The 19,552-nt window shown below is 45.7% G+C and overlaps 3 protein-coding genes across 5 annotated transcripts in view; 2 read left to right on the top strand and 1 right to left on the bottom strand.

Annotated features, from left to right (window-relative positions):
• LOC117463656 (neural cell adhesion molecule 2-like) overlaps positions 1-19,552 on the top strand; it is a 74,489-nt gene that overhangs the window by 17,558 nt on the left and 37,379 nt on the right. The window lies entirely within an intron of this gene.
• Positions 1,312-2,366, top strand: LOC139435732 (coxsackievirus and adenovirus receptor homolog). Its single transcript, XM_071206572.1, has 2 exons — positions 1,312-1,651; positions 1,847-2,366. The coding sequence occupies exons 1-2, from the start codon at positions 1,312-1,314 to the stop codon at positions 2,062-2,064; spliced, it is 558 nt and encodes a 185-aa protein (XP_071062673.1). The 3' UTR covers positions 2,065-2,366.
• On the bottom strand, positions 11,335-14,466 carry LOC117463658 (cell adhesion molecule CEACAM20-like). The gene is made up of 6 exons (XM_034106018.1): positions 14,154-14,466; positions 13,795-13,830; positions 12,815-13,069; positions 12,130-12,369; positions 11,873-12,055; positions 11,335-11,666 (listed from the first exon to the last, which is right to left on the bottom strand). Exons 1-6 carry the CDS (start codon positions 14,182-14,184, stop codon positions 11,566-11,568), a joined length of 846 nt encoding a protein of 281 aa, XP_033961909.1. The 5' UTR covers positions 14,185-14,466; the 3' UTR covers positions 11,335-11,565.

Consider the following 19,552-nt stretch of genomic DNA (forward strand, 5'->3'; position numbering starts at 1 on the left):
AGGTATTTGAGTTCAACATGAGAGAAGTAGAAAGTACAGGTATTTGAGTTCAACATGTAAGAAGTAGAAAGTACAGGTATTTGAGTTCAACATGTAAGAAGTAGAAAGTACAGGTATTTGAGTTCAACATGTAAGAAGTAGAAAGTACAGGTATTTGAGTTCAACATGTGAGAAGTAGAAAGTACAGGTATTTGAGTTCAACATGTGAGAAGTAGAAAGTACAGGTATTTGAGTTCAACATGTAAGAAGTAGAAGTACAGGTATTTGAGTTCAACATGTGAGAAGTAGAAAGTACAGGTATTTGAGTTCAACATGAGAGAAGTAGAAAGTACAGGTATTTTGAGTTCAACATGTAAGAAGTAGAAAGTACAGGTATTTGAGTTCAACATGTAAGAAGTAGAAAGTACAGGTATTTGAGTTCAACATGTGAGAAGTAGAAAGTACAGGTATTTGAGTTCAACATGAGAGAAGTAGAAAGTACAGGTATTTGAGTTCAACATGTAAGAAGTAGAAAGTACAGGTATTTGAGTTCAACATGTAAGAAGTAGAAAGTACAGGTATTTGAGTTCAACATGTGAGAAGTAGAAAGTACAGGTATTTGAGTTCAACATGTAAGAAGTAGAAAGTACAGGTATTTGAGTTCAACATGTGAGAAGTAGAAAGTACAGGTATTTGAGTTCAACATGTGAGAAGTAGAAAGTACAGGTATTTGAGTTCAACATGTAAGAAGTAGAAAGTACAGGTATTTGAGTTCAACATGTAAGAAGTAGAAAGTACAGGTATTTGAGTTCAACATGTAAGAAGTAGAAAGTACAGGTATTTGTGGCTCAGGAGAAAACAGGTTGGACAGGGAACAAACTTTTTAAATTCCTGCATTCCTAAACACTGCTCGGAGCCTTCTTCATTTCTAGACATAGTCCTCGCCCACACAGGAGGAGGGAGTGCTCGGATCCTTTACTCAAGAAAAAAGACACATATTTAATAAAACTTACAAATAAAAGTAATTCATTCAAAATGTTGAGTAAAAACACATGAAGTCAGAGCGGATGTCCAAACCCCCCCGCCGGCCTTTGAAACTTTACATTTTTAAATGGATATATATTTTATGAACTGTTCACCTGGGTTACAGATATGGGCAGACCAATGGCTCTGAAGGATACAGTGCAGCACAGCAGAATGTAAAGTGGAAGATCTGTGCAGGTTTTGAAGCACAGTAGAAATGTAAGGTGGGCAGACCACCGTCAAAGAGATGCTGCTGACTTTTGCCATTCTGTAGATTCTGTAGCTTCTGTAGCTTCTGTAGCTTCTGTGATGGTGAAGGCAAAGCCTGGACAGGACGTCACTCTTCAGTGCAGCAGCTCCACAGATGCTGCCATCACACTGGTAGGGTGGAAGAGACCTGGGCGGGAGAGATACGTCTTCTACTTCAGAGATAACAGGCTGATTGAAAGATTCCAGGATCCAGGTTATCAAGATCGTGTTCAGCTGAAAGATCCAGAGATGAAGAACGGAAACGCTTCTGTTCTCCTGAAGAACGTCACCGAAGAAGACTCGGGAACGTACGAGTGTCGGGTAGCAACTCTCTCCAATAACCGCAGGAAGAGAAACGTGGGAGAGTTGGTTTCCTCCGTCAATCTGACCGTCTCTGAAGGTGAGTCGGTGTTCCTCCTGAAGAGTTCCTCCATTGGGTTAAAGATGATGTTGAAGCTCTGTGATCGGCAGGTAATGTCTGACATGAGACTGGAGAGGAAGCAGATTGTGTTCTTCATCTCCTTCATGATCAGCTGTTCTCCAGCATGAGGGGGGGTCCAGTCGTTTCCTCACTGCTCTCTCTTTCTGTCCTCAGGTCCTGAACAACCAGGGGGTCCTGAGAAAGAAATCAACGATGAACAACCAGAGGGTTCCAGAGGACTCGTTGAGTTGGGAGTTAGTGTGGGGCTGGTGTGTCTCGTTGTTGTTGTTGTTGTTGTTGGTGCTGGACTTGTTGTGAAGTCTAAGAGAGCTAAGGAGAAGAGACCATCAGAGAGTGTTGATGAACAAGTGAATGTTAAACTGAACCCCTGACATGCACCAGACCTCTTTACAGCGGACTGTTCTCCATCCCCTGCTTCCAAACTAAATGACCTCCTCTCCTTGAATCACGACCTTGACCAGGGGGTCCCGGAGGACACGTTGGCTTGGGAGTTGGTTTGGGACTAGTGTGTCTCATCGTTGTTGGACTTTTTCTGAAACTAAAAGAGCACAGGAACCGAGATCAGCAGACTGATGAACAGGAAATGTCCGAACTGAACCCCTGACTGTCCTCCATCCCCTGCTCCCCTCTCCTGAATGCCCACCTTGTCGTGGTGGTGGAGGGTCTTGATGAATAACCCACCCTGTCCGTTTACACTTTAATAAGTTAAGAATTTAAGAGGTCATGTATATTTAAGTTATATTTATTTAGATGAATGTTTCATTCAAATGTTTTATTAAAAAGGCATGTACACCATAAAAGATGACTATTGAGGTCTATTGTTAGTGCAGGGCTCGACATTAAGGACTGCCCGATGATAGGGCCATCTCCCAAAATCCTTAATGTCATGCACTGTAGTGTTATATCAAATAGTGAATTCTACTGCAGTAGAATTTGCAGTCTGCACAGTGTTATATGTTCACCGCTCAGTGTCAGTACAAATATTGTGCAGTAAGTATTGGACCACAAGATAGATTTAAGCCTGTACAGGTAGAGTTATTTAAAGCATACATGAGTCGGTTGGGTTCTGGAGGTGTGGTTACAGCAATTGTGCTTGGTTGGCGTGGCCTGGGCCTGGTGGTGGGGGGGCCCAATGTGATATCTTTTCATGGGGCCCAAAATCCCTGGCGGCGCCCCTGCTTGTACCTAACCTGACACACAGTAACACCAAGCTGCTCTGAACACACGGACACTTCGTTTGCCTGGGGGGGGGGGGGGGGGGGGGGGTCAGATCACCCTCAGAATAAATAAATGCACACAGATGGATTCTCAAATGTCATATATAGAGGTTTCTATCTACAGAAGTATTTCTGTATTTCAAAGTGTTAAACATGTTTAAATATTGTTACCCTAGTTTAAAAAAAGCTCTTGATGCTGCTGAGCATGTGTGCATGACATCAACACAAGCAGGTGCCGTGATGCGTTCAGGGGGCAGCGTGAGTGATGCGTTCAGGGGGCGGCGTGAGTGATGCGTTCAGGGGGCAGCGTGAGTGATGCGTTCAGGGGGGCAGCGTGAGTGATGCGTTCAGGGGACAGCGTGAGTGATGCGTTCAGAGGGGCAGCGTGAGTGATGCGTTCAGGGGACAGCGTGAGTGATGCGTTCAGGGGGCAGCGTGAGTGATGCGTTCAGGGGGCAGCGTGAGTGATGCGTTCAGGGGACAGCGTGAGTGATGCGTTCAGGGGGCAGCGTGAGTGATGCGTTCAGGGGACAGCGTGAGTGATGCGTTCAGGGGGCAGCGTGAGTGATGCGTTCAGGGGACAGCGTGAGTGATGCGTTCAGGGGGCAGCGTGAGTGATGCGTTCAGGGGGCAGCGTGAGTGATGCGTTCAGGGGACAGCGTGAGTGATGCGTTCAGGGGGCAGCGTGAGTGATGCGTTCAGGGGACAGCGTGAGTGATGCGTTCAGGGGACAGCGTGAGTGATGCGTTCAGGGGACAGCGTGAGTGATGCGTTCAGGGGGCAGCGTGAGTGATGCGTTCAGGGGGCAGCGTGAGTGATGCGTTCAGGGGGCAGCGTGAGTGATGCGTTCAGGGGGCAGCGTGAGTGATGCGTTCAGGGGGCAGCGTGAGTGATGCGTTCAGGGGGCAGCGTGACGTCGGGCTTCTCCTCTGTGGCTCGATACCCATTTCTGTCGCAGTCTTTATGAGCGCTGAGAACAATCTGCTTTTCATCGAACCACAGGCACAGCTGCTCTCAAACCCACCCGACAGATACACGTGTGTGTGTGTGTGTGTGTGTGACGATGTGTTACTGCTGATGCTGTCCTTTAAGGGTGCTGCTGCGTACACGCGTGTGCTATATCTGCTGTTCAGCCCTGAGTGCAGCGTTCCTCTCAGGTGAGGCAGGTGTGATGACGTCATGAGGATCACCTTGTTGCCATGTGTGGCACGACATCGCTGAGCATGGACGAAGGGGTTTGTACCCTAACTGGTTCGACCACATTTAACATTTGAATACAATATGCGTTGTGCGCATTTCCCCTTTCGCCTCGATTTGGACTAGAAACAGTTCTCAGATCACCTCCCCTCATGTATTACAAACTCTTGACTCTTTGTTAAAGGGTGTGTGTGTGTGTGTGTGTGTGTGTGTGTGTGTGTGTGTGTGTGTGTGTGTGTGTGTGTGTGTGTGTGTGTGTGTGTGTGTGTGTGTGTGTGTGTGTGTGTGTGTGTGTGTGTGTGTGAGGGATTTTCCTGTTGCCATAGGTGTCCAACCAACCAACAAAGAACAGGAAGCAGCCGTCACCTTGAACACATTCAGAGACGTGTCCATCAGCTGATCTCTGGTGTTTGAGCTGAAGGAACATCAAACTGGGTTTAATCGTGTGGAGTCTCCACTCGGTCTATTTACCAGAACTATGAACTATGAACTATGAACTATGAACTATGAACTATGAACTATGAACTATGCACTATGAACTATGAACTATGCACTATGCACTATGCACTATGCACTATGCACTATGAACTATGCACTATGCACTATGAACTATGCACTATGCACTATGCACTATGCACTATGAACTATGCACTATGCACTATGCACTATGCACTATGCACTATGCACTATGAACTATGCACTATGCACTATGCACTATGCACTATGCACTATGAACTATGCACTATGAACTATGCACTATGCACTATGAACTATGCACTATGCACTATGAACTATGCACTATGCACTATGAACTATGCACTATGCACTATGCACTATGCACTATGCACTATGCACTATGCACTATGAACTATGAACTATGAACTATGCACTATGCACTATGCACTATGCACTATGAACTATGAACTATGCACTATGCACTATGCACTATGCACTATGCACTATGCACTATGCACTATGAACTATGAACTATGAACTATGCACTATGCACTATGCACTATGCACTATGAACTATGCACTATGCACTATGCACTATGCACTATGCACTATGAACTATGCACTATGCACTATGAACTATGCACTATGCACTATGAACTATGCACTATGCACTATGCACTATGCACTATGCACTATGCACTATGAACTATGAACTATGCACTATGCACTATGCACTATGCACTATGCACTATGCACTATGCACTATGAACTATGAACTATGCACTATGCACTATGCACTATGCACTATGCACTATGCACTATGCACTATGAACTATGAACTATGAACTATGCACTATGCACTATGCACTATGCACTATGAACTATGCACTATGCACTATGAACTATGCACTATGCACTATGCACTATGAACTATGAACTATGCACTATGCACTATGAACTATGCACTATGCACTATGAACTATGCACTATGCACTATGCACTATGCACTATGCACTATGCACTATGCACTATGAACTATGAACTATGCACTATGCACTATGCACTATGCACTATGCACTATGCACTATGCACTATGAACTATGAACTATGAACTATGCACTATGCACTATGAACTATGCACTATGAACTATGCACTATGCACTATGCACTATGCACTATGAACTATGCACTATGCACTATGCACTATGCACTATGAACTATGCACTATGCACTATGCACTATGCACTATGCACTATGCACTATGAACTATGCACTATGCACTATGCACTATGAACTATGAACTATGCACTATGCACTATGCACTATGCACTATGCACTATGCACTATGCACTATGCACTATGAACTATGCACTATGCACTATGCACTATGAACTATGAACTATGCACTATGCACTATGCACTATGCACTATGCACTATGAACTATGAACTATGCACTATGCACTATGCACTATGCACTATGCACTATGCACTATGCACTATGAACTATGCACTATGAACTATGCACTATGAACTATGCACTATGCACTATGCACTATGAACTATGCACTATGCACTATGCACTATGAACTATGCACTATGCACTATGCACTATGCACTATGAACTATGCACTATGCACTATGAACTATGCACTATGCACTATGCACTATGAACTATGCACTATGCACTATGCACTATGAACTATGCACTATGAACTATGCACTATACACTATGCACTATGAACTATGCACTATACACTATGCACTATGCACTATGCACTATGAACTATGAACTATGAACTATGCACTATGCACTATGAACTATGCACTATGCACTATGCACTATGAACTATGAACTATGCACTATGAACTATGCACTATGAACTATGCACTATGAACTATGCACTATGCACTATGCACTATGAACTATGCACTATACACTATGCACTATGCACTATGCACTATGAACTATGAACTATGAACTATGCACTATGCACTATGAACTATGCACTATGCACTATGCACTATGCACTATGAACTATGCACTATGCACTATGAACTATGAACTATGCACTATGAACTATGCACTATGAACTATGCACTATGAACTATGAACTATGAACTATGCACTATGCACTATGAACTATGCACTATGCACTATGCACTATGAACTATGAACTATGCACTATGAACTATGCACTATGCACTATGCACTATGCACTATGCACTATGAACTATGAACTATGCACTATGCACTATGAACTATGCACTATACACTATGCACTATGAACTATGCACTATGCACTATGCACTATGAACTATGCACTATGAACTATGCACTATGCACTATGCACTATGAACTATGCACTATACACTATGCACTATGCACTATGCACTATGAACTATGAACTATGAACTATGCACTATGCACTATGAACTATGCACTATGCACTATGCACTATGAACTATGAACTATGAACTATGCACTATGCACTATGAACTATGAACTATGCACTATGCACTATGCACTATGCACTATGCACTATGCACTATGCACTATGAACTATGCACTATGCACTATGAACTATGAACTATGCACTATGCACTATGCACTATGCACTATGAACTATGAACTATGAACTATGCACTATGCACTATGAACTATGAACTATGAACTATGAACTATGCACTATGCACTATGAACTATGAACTATGAACTATGCACTATGCACTATGAACTATGAACTATGCACTATGCACTATGAACTATGAACTATGCACTATGCACTATGCACTATGCACTATGAACTATGAACTATGCACTATGCACTATGCACTATGCACTATGCACTATGCACTATGAACTATGCACTATGCACTATGCACTATGAACTATGAACTATGAACTATGCACTATGCACTATGAACTATGAACTATGCACTATGCACTATGAACTATGAACTATGCACTATGAACTATGCACTATGCACTATGCACTATGCACTATGCACTATGAACTATGCACTATGCACTATGCACTATGCACTATGCACTATGCACTATGAACTATGCACTATGCACTATGCACTATGAACTATGCACTATGCACTATGAACTATGCACTATGCACTATGAACTATGCACTATGCACTATGAACTATGCACTATGCACTATGCACTATGAACTATGCACTATGCACTATGCACTATGAACTATGCACTATGCACTATGCACTATGAACTATGCACTATGCACTATGAACTATGAACTATGAACTATGCACTATGCACTATGCACTATGCACTATGCACTATGAACTATGCACTATGCACTATGAACTATGAACTATGAACTATGCACTATGCACTATGCACTATGCACTATGAACTATGCACTATGCACTATGCACTATGCACTATGCACTATGCACTATGCACTATGCACTATGCACTATGCACTATGCACTATGCACTATGCACTATGCACTATGCACTATGCACTATGCACTATGCACTATGCACTATGAACTATGAACTATGCACTATGCACTATGCACTATGCACTATGCACTATGCACTATGCACTATGCACTATGCACTATGCACTATGCACTATGCACTATGCACTATGCACTATGCACTATGCACACAGCGTACTGTTGAAATGTACAGCAGGGTCCCCGGCTCATAGAAACTGATGGATGCTAACCTGTTGGGACATTTACACAGTTAGCATAAGTTGCGTTAATTAGCATGAATAGTCCATATGGAGATGTGGCAACGGAGGCGTGTGGCGCAGTGGATAGTGCCTTGGTGTTGGGGTCAGGGGGGCACAGGTTCAAACCCCGCTGCAGGCAGCATGTCGTTGTGTCCCTGAGACCCTTCACCCCAAAGTGCCAGTAAGTCGCCTAACGAGTGACTTGTGATGGCTGACACCTGGTAGTCACACCCTGTCTCTCTCTCACTCCGTCACACCCTGTCTCTCTCTCACTCCGTCACACCCTGTCTCTCTCTCTCTCTGTCACACCCTGTCTCTCTCTCACTCCGTCACACCCTGTCTCACTCCGTCACACCCTGTCTCTCTCTCACTCCGTCACACCCTGTCTCTCTCTCACTCCGTCACACCCTGTCTCTCTCTCTCTCTGTCACACCCTGTCTCTCTCTCACTCCGTCACACCCTGTCTCACTCTGTCACACCCTGTCTCTCTCTCACTCCGTCACACCCTGTCTCTCTCTCACTCCGTCACACCCTGTCTCACTCCGTCACACCCTGTCTCTCTCTCACTCTGTCACACCCTGTCTCTCTCTCACTCCGTCACACCCTGTCTCTCTCTCACTCCGTCACACCCTGTCTCTCTCTCACTCCGTCACACCCTCTCTCACTCCGTCACACCCTGTCTCTCTCTCACTCCGTCACACCCTGTCTCTCTCTCACTCCGTCACACCCTGTCTCTCTCTCACTCCGTCACACCCTGTCTCTCTCTCACTCCGTCACACCCTGTCTCTCTCTCACTCCGTCACACTCTGTCACACCCTGTCTCTCTCTCACTCCGTCACACCCTGTCTCTCTCTCACTCCGTCACACCCTGTCTCTCTCTCACTCCGTCACACCCTGTCTCTCTCTCACTCCGTCACACCCTGTCTCTCTCTCACTCCGTCACACCCTGTCTCTCTCTCACTCAGTCACACCCTGTCTCTCTCTCACTCCGTCACACTCTGTCACACCCTGTCTCTCTCTCACTCCGTCACACCCTGTCTCTCTCTCACTCCGTCACACTCTGTCACACCCTGTCTCTCTCTGTCACACCCTGTCTCTCTCTCACTCCGTCACACCCTGTCTCTCTCTCACTCCGTCACACCCTGTCTCTCTCTCACTCCGTCACACCCTGTCTCTCTCTCACTCCGTCACACCCTCTCTCACTCCGTCACACCCTGTCTCTCTCTCACTCCGTCACACCCTGTCTCTCTCTCACTCCGTCACACCCTGTCTCTCTCTCACTCCGTCACACCCTGTCTCTCTCTCACTCCGTCACACCCTGTCTCTCTCTCACTCCGTCACACTCTGTCACACCCTGTCTCTCTCTCACTCCGTCACACCCTGTCTCTCTCTCACTCCGTCACACCCTGTCTCTCTCTCACTCGTCACACCCTGTCTCTCTCTCACTCCGTCACACCCTGTCTCTCTCTCACTCCGTCACACCCTGTCTCTCTCTCACTCAGTCACACCCTGTCTCTCTCTCACTCCGTCACACTCTGTCACACCCTGTCTCTCTCTCACTCCGTCACACCCTGTCTCTCTCTCACTCCGTCACACTCTGTCACACCCTGTCTCTCTCTGTCACACCCTGTCTCTCTCTCACTCCGTCACACCCTGTCTCTCTCTCACTCCGTCACACCCTGTCTCTCTCTCACTCTGTCACACCCTGTCTCTCTCTCACTCCGTCACACCCTGTCTCTCTCTCACTCCGTCACACCCTGTCTCTCTCTCACTCTGTCACACCCTGTCTCTCTCTGTCACACCCTGTCTCTCTCTCACTCCGTCACACCCTGTCTCTCTCTCACTCTGTCACACCCTGTCTCTCTCTCTCTCTCTCACTCTGTCACACCCATCAGCTCCATTAGTATTTAGGCCCACTTCACTCTCACCTCAGTGCCAGATCGTACTTTGCAGCATGCCAGTCTTTCCCGCATTACCCTTCAGATTGCTCTCCCGGTTTCGACCCGGTCTGTCCCTGACCAGCCTGCCTCGCCTGTCCCCGACCCGGTCTGTCCCTGACCAGCCTGCCTCGCCTGTCCCCGACCCGGTCTGTCCCTGACCAGCCTGCCTCGCCTGTCCCCGACCCGGTCTGTCCCTGACCAGCCTGCCTCGCCTGTCCCCGACCCGGTCTGTCCCTGACCAGCCTGCCTCGCCTGTCCCTGACCCGGTCTGTCCCTGACCAGCCTGCCTCGCCTGTCCCCGACCCGGTCTGTCCCTGACCAGCCTGCCTCGCCTGTCCCCGACCCGGTCTGTCCCTGACCAGCCTGCCTCGCCTGTCCCCGACCCGGTCTGACCCTGACCAGCCTGCCTCGCCTGTCCCTGACCCGGTCTGTCCCTGACCCGGTCTGTCCCTGACCAGCCTGCCTCGCCTGTCCCCGACCCGGTCTGTCCCTGACCAGCCTGCCTCGCCTGTCCCTGACCCGGTCTGACCCTGACCAGCCTGCCTCGCCTGTCCCTGACCCGGTCTGACCCTGACCAGCCTGCCTCGCCTGCTCCCTGACCCGTTCTGTCCCTGACCCGTTCTGTCCCTGACCCGTTCTGTCCCTGACCCGGTCTGTCCCTGACCCGGTCTGTCCCTGACCAGCCTGCCTCGCCTGCTCCCTGACCCGGTCTGTACCTGCGACTCCCGTCCTGCTTTCTCCTGGAACCCTCGCCTGTCCCCGAGCAGCCCTTTGCCTTCAATAAAGCTGGTTACCGACTATCCCTGGTTTCCCGTGTTCTGCATTTTGGTCCTCGGCTCGTTGGTGACATCGAATGGGGTCACGACTCCTGACTGTTCCATGTGTTGTTTTTATCTGTTGTGATGTAATGTGTTTTATGTGTTTAAATTACATGTACACACTCGACCACAATCGTTTTTAAATGTGCTATACAAATACAATTTGATTTGATTTGAGGCATGGCTAAAATGCATGAAATGTTTTATATAGGTAGGCCCTACAATATATGTTTCAAATATAGCATGATAGGTCCACTTTAAAGTAAAAGTACTATCACTTTAAAAAGTTGCGCAAATACATTTGTAAAGATTTTTATTTGAAATATTTGTAGAAAAGGTCTTTGCACGATATACTTTATTGCAGTAACACAGAATTATTTGTAAAGCAAAAACAAACAATCTTTTGGAACCAATTTAAAGATGGTGTGCAAGTTATAATAGTACAATGTGTAATTATATCACCCCATAAGAACTACAACACGTGGAGTCTCTGATCTACGAGGAGTTCGGACTTCTTTAACTTCAGATCAGAACTGATGCTCCGTGGTGACAGCAGACATGACATCATCGTAGTCATCATCCAATCCCTGCTCAGCGTGGGTGGGCGGGGTCATCTCCATGGAGTTTCCTGTTGTCAGAAAGAAAACGTGTTAAAAGTATCAACAGCAGAACTTCCCGACCCGGTGATAGAGCTTGGTCGATTTCTGCTTCAATCCGGTATAAAGGAGACGAGGAGCAGATGCACTAAATGTCATGTTTAATTAATGTAGCTTTAAAATGACGGATGTCTCATTTAGTTAAATGGGATTAATTTGAACAAAATATGTTTCTTACCTCTGGCCCTCTCTCGATACAAAGACACCACAATGTAAGTGCAGATGCAGTACGGGCAGAAAACCACCAGGTGGCGGAGCAGCCTGAACACAAGGTGGAGGGAGGAGAGAGTAGAAGGCGCGTTCATGGTCGAGGAGGAGGAGGAGGTTGTGGGCGGCTCCATGGTGGTCATAGGAGGTTTTCCTGCAGAGAGCATCACACCTGGTCAGGTGAACATCTGAAGCAACGAGTCCTGAAACCAAAGCAAAGCTCCTCACCTGAGACAGACAGCCGGCTCCATGGAGACTCTTTACCCTGGAAGCTACACTTGTAGAGGCCTTCATCAGACCTGGAGACATGGAGGAGGGTCATGTGACCATCAGGCTCAGTCCCAATGAAGACGCCATCTTTGTAGAATTCAGCAGAGGGGGGGTCGGCCATCTTTGCTCTACAGGTCAGAGTGACGTCATCTCCCTCCGTCACAGGGAGGGCAGGACTCTGCAGGATCACTGATCCACCTGAACACAGAGACAGAAACAACATGACGTGAGTGTGTGTGTGTGTGTGTGTGTGTGTGTGTGTGTGTGTGTGTGTGTGTGAGTGTGTGTGTGTGTGTGTGTGTGTGTGTGTGTGTGTGTGTGTGTGTGAGTGTGTGTGTGTGTGTGTGTGTGTGTGTGTGTTATTGTACTTGTATCCTTGTGAGGACCATCTGGAGTTGTTGTACTTAAAAGGAGACTTTAGAAAAAGAGACTTTTCCCTAAAATCAGAATATTCTAGGGAGAAATAAAACTTGAAACATGACGTTTACTCGTCCCGACAGTACTGAGGTGCAGTGGATGATAGTGTCTGCTTTGCATGAGAGAATGTGTGTTTGGTACCCTGTGGTGAGCACCAGCTAGCAGCTCTGCGGTCGGCTGATGGAAACATGTAATGACTCATAGTTTGAAGAGAGGCTGATCTTACCGGAGACGGTGATGGTGACGCTGTTACTGGTGGATCCCCCTGTGGACTCACACCAGTACTCTCCACTGTCCAAAGGGTCCATGTGGCTGACGTTACAGGAGATGCCATCAGATATTCCCCAGACTCCACACTCAGCTCTTCTTTCCTTGCTCGTGTTTCTCCTCACAGTCCATCCCTCAGAGGCGTCCTCACATCTCAGAGAGACAGGTTTATATTCAAACACCTGAGAGCTGCTGGGAGTCACCGTCAGACGAGCTGCAGGGAGGAAGAGTTATAAAACACTGAAGAAGAAGAAGAAGAAGAAGAAGAAGAAGAAGAAGAAGAAGAAGAAGAAGAAGAAGAAGAAGAAGAAGAAGAAGAAGAAGAAGAAGAAGAAGCCACTGATAGGTTCACTGATGACAGTGTGAGGACAGAAGAGAGATCAGTGACTCTGACACTAAGTGATGCATCAGGTGGACAGAGACTCAGCTCTGAGTGAGAGACGGAGGAAGTGTACTGACCTTGGTGAGTGAGAGACGGAGGAAGTGTACTGACCTTGGTGAGTGGAGAGACGGAGGAAGTGTACTGACCTTGGTGAGTGAGAGACGGAGGAAGTGTACTGACCTTGGTGAGTGGAGAGACGGAGGAAGTGTACTGACCTTGGTGAGTGGAGAGACGGAGGAAGTGTACTGACCTTGGTGAGTGAGAGACGGAGGAAGTGTACTGACCTTGGTGAGTGAGAGACGGAGGAAGTGTACTGACCTTGGTGAGTGAGAGACGGAGGAAGTGTACTGACCTTGGTGAGTGAGAGACGGAGGAAGTGTACTGACCTTGGTGAGTGAGAGACGGAGGAAGTGTACTGACCTTGGTGAGTGAGAGACGGAGGAAGTGTACTGACCTTGGTGAGTGGAGAGACGGAGGAAGTGTACTGACCTTGGTGAGTGAGAGACGGAGGAAGTGTACTGACCTTGGTGAGTGAGAGACGGAGGAAGTGTACTGACCTTGGTGAGTGGAGCCGCTCAGCAGGGAGGTGAGCACTGAGGAGAAACCACAGGGTGAGCTTACTGCGACACACAGGACACTTCCACAGGTCTGGATGCTGCTCTTAGAACACATGCATGTAGTGCAAAGTTAGCACGAGCCAGACTGGATAGAAGTTGAGGAAATACCAGACTTTCTTTCAGCACTTGAATGCACCACAACAATCATCTGAGTGCAGTTCCTCCTGAACGAAGCAGACAGGAAAGAGAGGTCCATCTCCCGGACTCTGGATGCTTGTTGTGCAGCTCAGTGGACTCTCACATGTGTTCTGATGTCTGAACGTCTTCCCTCATGCTAACAGTATAAAGATTGTACTTACAGACGAGGCGTTGAAGACTTGTTGGATCCATTGTACCTCTTTGTGATGTGGCATCAAACTGTTTCTCTGACAGGAGCCCACACAGCGTTTCCTTCCTGTCACCGCTTCCTCCAACCACTCTGAACACCTTTTGAAACACATCTCGAACCCTTCAGGTGATCAGTGGTACTCTTAGCTGCAAGGCTTCTGCGGTTAATACAAATATATAGCTTCCACTCAAGTTAGACTCAGAGAATGCTCTCTCAGTCGGAGTGAACACGACAACACAAGAGGCACAACTCAACAGTCCAGCGTTTATTGAAGCAAACTAAGATTCTCTTTATGTTTCTGTTTGATGATAAACGTTAATAATTGTAATAATTGTGTCGGCATCTTCCCCACAGGTTGACCACCTCTGTCTCTGAATGGGCTGCAACATGGGAATTGTAGTCTTGTATTCACCGTGCAGTGCACGAGGTCGCCACTAGATGGCAATATGACTTTGACCAAAACAAAAGCCTGGCTCTCAAACTTCCTCTTATTATAATAATGTAAAATGATCTTAATAGTAAACAACAACAACACTTTTCATGTTAAGATTGTTTTTGTATAAATAAATCTTAACAACATTCATGGTTCATTAATTTTATTTTGTAAATGGTACATGAATCTATTTGTATATGTAACCAATATAATTTAGTTTGTATGGTATACAGCGACTTAAAATGCACACTGAGACTGATGATTTAATGGGATGCATAACTATAGAAATGGAAAGGGAGAGAAATGTTGTTGTGACTTGTGCATGTAGAGCACCAGCATCAAATGTAGAGATTTGTAAAGATAGTTTAGGAGTATTGATGGATGGCCGAAATGAAAATATTATTATTTGTGGGGATTTTAACATCGACCTTCTAAATGAATCCAAACACAAAACAACTTCTGATTTCCTGGATGCATTGCACAGCAGGGGGCTTCATCCCCTAATCACCAGCCCAGTAGAATAACATCAACCTGTGCGACATTGATCCACCATATCTTTACTAAGGTCTTGGAACACAGTGCTCCGAGTGGGCTGATAGTAAATGACATAAGCGAACATTTACCTGTATTTGTAGCATTAGATTGGCAATTAAAGAAAAAGACTCGGTGATGGTGCGTTCAATGACCCTCTACTGTAGAGTTAATATAGGTGATGGTGCGTTCACTGACCCTCTACTGTAGAGTTAATATAGGTGATGGTGCGTTCACTGAGTAGATATGTCCGGGTAAGGAGTGACCTCTTAAAGGAAGAGACTCAGCAGTAGATATGTCCGGGTAAGGACTGACCTCTTAAAGGAAGAGAAGGAAGAGACTCGCAGTAGATATGTCCGGGTAAGGACTGACCTCTTAAAGGAAGAGAGGGAAGAGACTCGCAGTAGATATGTCCGGGTAAGGACTGACCTCTTAAAGGAAGAGAGGGAAGAGACTCGCAGTAGATATGTCCGGGTAAGGACTGACCTCTTAAAGGAAGAGAAGGGAAGAGACTCGCAGTAGATATGTCCGGGTAAGGACTGACCTCTTAAAGGAAGAGAAGGAAGAGACTCGCAGTAGATATGTCCGGGTAAGGACTGACCTCTTAAAGGAAGAGAGGGAAGAGACTCGCAGTAGATATGTCCGGGTAAGGACTGACCTCTTAAAGGAAGAGAGGAAGAGACTCGCAGTAGATATGTCCGGGTAAGGACTGACCTCTTAAAGGAAGAGAGGGAAGAGACTCGCAGTAGATATGTCCGGGTAAGGACTGACCTCTTAAAGGAAGAGAAGGAAGAGACTCGCAGTAGATATGTCCGGGTAAGGACTGACCTCTTAAAGGAAGAGAGGGAAGAGACTCGCAGTAGATATGTCCGGGTAAGGACTGACCTCTTAAAGGAAGAGAGGGAAGAGACTCGCAGTAGATATGTCCGGGTAAGGACTGACCTCTTAAAGGAAGAGAGGGAAGAGACTCGCAGTAGATATGTCCGGGTAAGGACTGACCTCTTAAAGGAAGAGAAGGAAGAGACTCGCAGTAGATATGTCCGGGTAAGGACTGACCTCTTAAAGGAAGAGAGGGAAGAGACTCGCAGTAGATATGTCCGGGTAAGGACTGACCTCTTAAAGGAAGAGAGGGAAGAGACTCGCAGTAGATATGTCCGGGTAAGGACTGACCTCTTAAAGGAAGAGAGGGAAGAGACTCGCAGTAGATATGTCCGGGTAAGGACTGACCTCTTAAAGGAAGAGAAGGAAGAGACTCGCAGTAGATATGTCCGGGTAAGGACTGACCTCTTAAAGGAAGAGAGGAAGAGACTCGCAGTAGATATGTCCGGGTAAGGACTGACCTCTTAAAGGAAGAGAGGAAGAGACTCGCAGTAGATATGTCCGGGTAAGGACTGACCTCTTAAAGGAAGAGAAGGGAAGAGACTCGCAGTAGATATGTCCGGGTAAGGACTGACCTCTTAAAGGAAGAGAGGGAAGAGACTCGCAGTAGATATGTCCGGGTAAGGACTGACCTCTTAAAGGAAGAGAGGGAAGAGACTCGCAGTAGATATGTCCGGGTAAGGACTGACCTCTTAAAGGAAGAGAGGGAAGAGACTCGCAGTAGATATGTCCGGGTAAGGACTGACCTCTTAAAGGAAGAGAGGGAAGAGACTCGCAGTAGATATGTCCGGGTAAGGACTGACCTCTTAAAGGAAGAGAGGAAGAGACTCGCAGTAGATATGTCCGGGTAAGGACTGACCTCTTAAAGGAAGAGAGGGAAGAGACTCGCAGTAGATATGTCCGGGTAAGGACTGACCTCTTAAAGGAAGAGAGGAAGAGACTCGCAGTAGATATGTCCGGGTAAGGACTGACCTCTTAAAGGAAGAGAAGGAAGAGACTCGCAGTAGATATGTCCGGGTAAGGACTGACCTCTTAAAGGAAGAGAAGGAAGAGACTCGCAGTAGATATGTCCGGGTAAGGACTGACCTCTTAAAGGAAGAGAAGGAAGAGACTCGCAGTAGATATGTCCGGGTAAGGACTGACCTCTTAAAGGAAGAGAAGGAAGAGACTCGCAGTAGATATGTCCGGGTAAGGACTGACCTCTTAAAGGAAGAGAGGTGAGGGGTTTATGTAGAATATGTAAATGCTGCATATGAGTCTTTCCTAAACACCTACAATGATAAACATTGTCCCACTGTACTCTGTACATATAAAGGTACTTATTAGAAACAAGCCTTGGATAACAACGGGCTTACAAAGGGCTTGCAAGAAGAAAAATAACCTTTAATAAAGACTTCATGACATTTTAGGACAAAGGCAGTTGGAAAGCAATACAACGCTTATCAAAATAAGTTGAGTTATAATGAGACAAGCACAAGAGAATATATAATAAATGTTAAAAGAAAAATGATATCAAGGGCACATGGAACATCTTAAATAATGTTATTAGAAATACATCTGTATCCCCTGGCCAGTCACTTCATACTGACAACAATAAGGTGGGTCAAAACATGAACGAAGTGGTTCATGGATTAAACTATTCTTTTGTAAATGTTGGACCTAATCTACAAAGACTATTCCAGAACAACACGATGGGCAAAGAGAGGGTGGCTGGGAATGGGCAAAGAGAGGGTGGCTGGGATGGGCAAAGAGAGGGTGGCTGGGATGGGCAAAGAGAGGGTGGCTGGGGGCAGTGAAGTGTGCAGTCAATGTTTCTGGGAGAGATCAACGAAATAGAAATTAGATCCATTGTAGACAAATGCTAAAATAAAGACTTTGACTGATAGTGATGGGATCGTCATGACAACCTGTATAGTGAAAACGACTGTATAATTAAGACTTGCTTTCACACTTTACTAACTACAGACCAGAGTCCTTGCTTTCACACTTTACTAACTACAGACCAGAGTCCTTGCTTTCACACTTTACTGACTACAGACCAGTGTCCTTGCTTGCACACTTTACTGACTACAGACCAGAGTCCTTGCTTTCACACTTTACTGACTACAGACCAGAGTCCTTGCTTTCACACTTTACTGACTACAGACCAGAGTCCTTGCTTTCACACTTTACTGACTACAGACCAGAGTCCTTGCTTTCACACTTTACTGACTACAGACCAGGTCCTTGCTTGCACACTTTACTGACTACAGACCAGAGTCCTTGCTTTCACACTTTACTGACTACAGACCAGAGTCCTATGCTTTCACACTTTACTGACTACAGACCAGAGTCCTTGCTTTCACACTTTACTGACTACAGACCAGAGTCCTTGCTTTCACCTTTACTGACTACAGACCAGAGTCCTTGCTTTCACACTTTACTGACTACAGACCAGAGTCCTTGCTTTCACACTTTACTGACTACAGACCAGAGTCCTTGCTTTCACAGTTTACTGGACTACAGACCAGTGTCCTTGCTTTCACAGTTTTCAAAGGTCCTTGAGAAATTGTTTGTCCAAAATGTGATAATTGTATTGAAAGAAACGAGTTATTGAGTCAGAGTCAGTATGGATTTAGGAAAAAATAGATGCTACAGCTTTAATAAAAATAACAGAAGAAATTACAACAGCTATAGAAAGAAGAAATACACAATAGGTGTATTTATTGACTTAACAAAAGGCATTTGACACCATAGACCATAACCTATTAATTTCTAAATGACATACATACAATAGGTGTGAGAGGAGTAGTTCTAGATTGGTTAAAAAGTTATTAGTTAACAGACAACAATATGTACAATTTGCTGGTAGTACACCGGAGTGTATGACAACATAGAATGTGGCGTCCCACAGGGCTCGGTTTTAGGGCCTACATTTTTTATTTTGTACATCAATGACATATGAAACGTCAACATTATTGCAATTTGTGTTGTTTGCAGACGACACCAATTGTTTTAGTTCAGGAGAACGATTTAAACATTTTAGCAAAGTGTATTGGACACGAAATGGTCAAACTTAAAAGATGGTTTGATGAAAATAAGTTAACCCTAAATTTGAATAAAACTAAGTTTATGGTTTTTGCGAATAGAAAAAAAGATGAAAAACATTTCACTGTCCATTGATGGAGTTTTTATTGAAAGGGTTTCTGATATCGATGTTTAGGTGTGACGCTGGATGAAAACCTGACATGGAAATCACACATTTAAAACCAAAGTGTCTAGGAATATTTCTGTTCTAAACAAGGAAAAGTATTTGCTTAGATCACAAGGCATTGAGGAGGTTTACTGTTCACTCATTTGCCATGTTGTATTTACTGTGTGGGGCAACACGTACATGAGCAACATCAAGCCATTGTCAATATTACAGAAAAGAGCAGTACGAATAATTCATAAAGCTGACTCCACACCAACCAGACTGGTTTTGAAGGGTCAGGACTCTTGAAACTCAAAGACATAGCTGAGCTGCAGACATCATCAGTAATGCTCAG

The sequence above is a fragment of the Pseudochaenichthys georgianus genome, chromosome 18 (genome assembly GCF_902827115.2).
Source record: "Pseudochaenichthys georgianus chromosome 18, fPseGeo1.2, whole genome shotgun sequence".
Taxonomy (NCBI): domain Eukaryota; kingdom Metazoa; phylum Chordata; class Actinopteri; order Perciformes; family Channichthyidae; genus Pseudochaenichthys; species Pseudochaenichthys georgianus.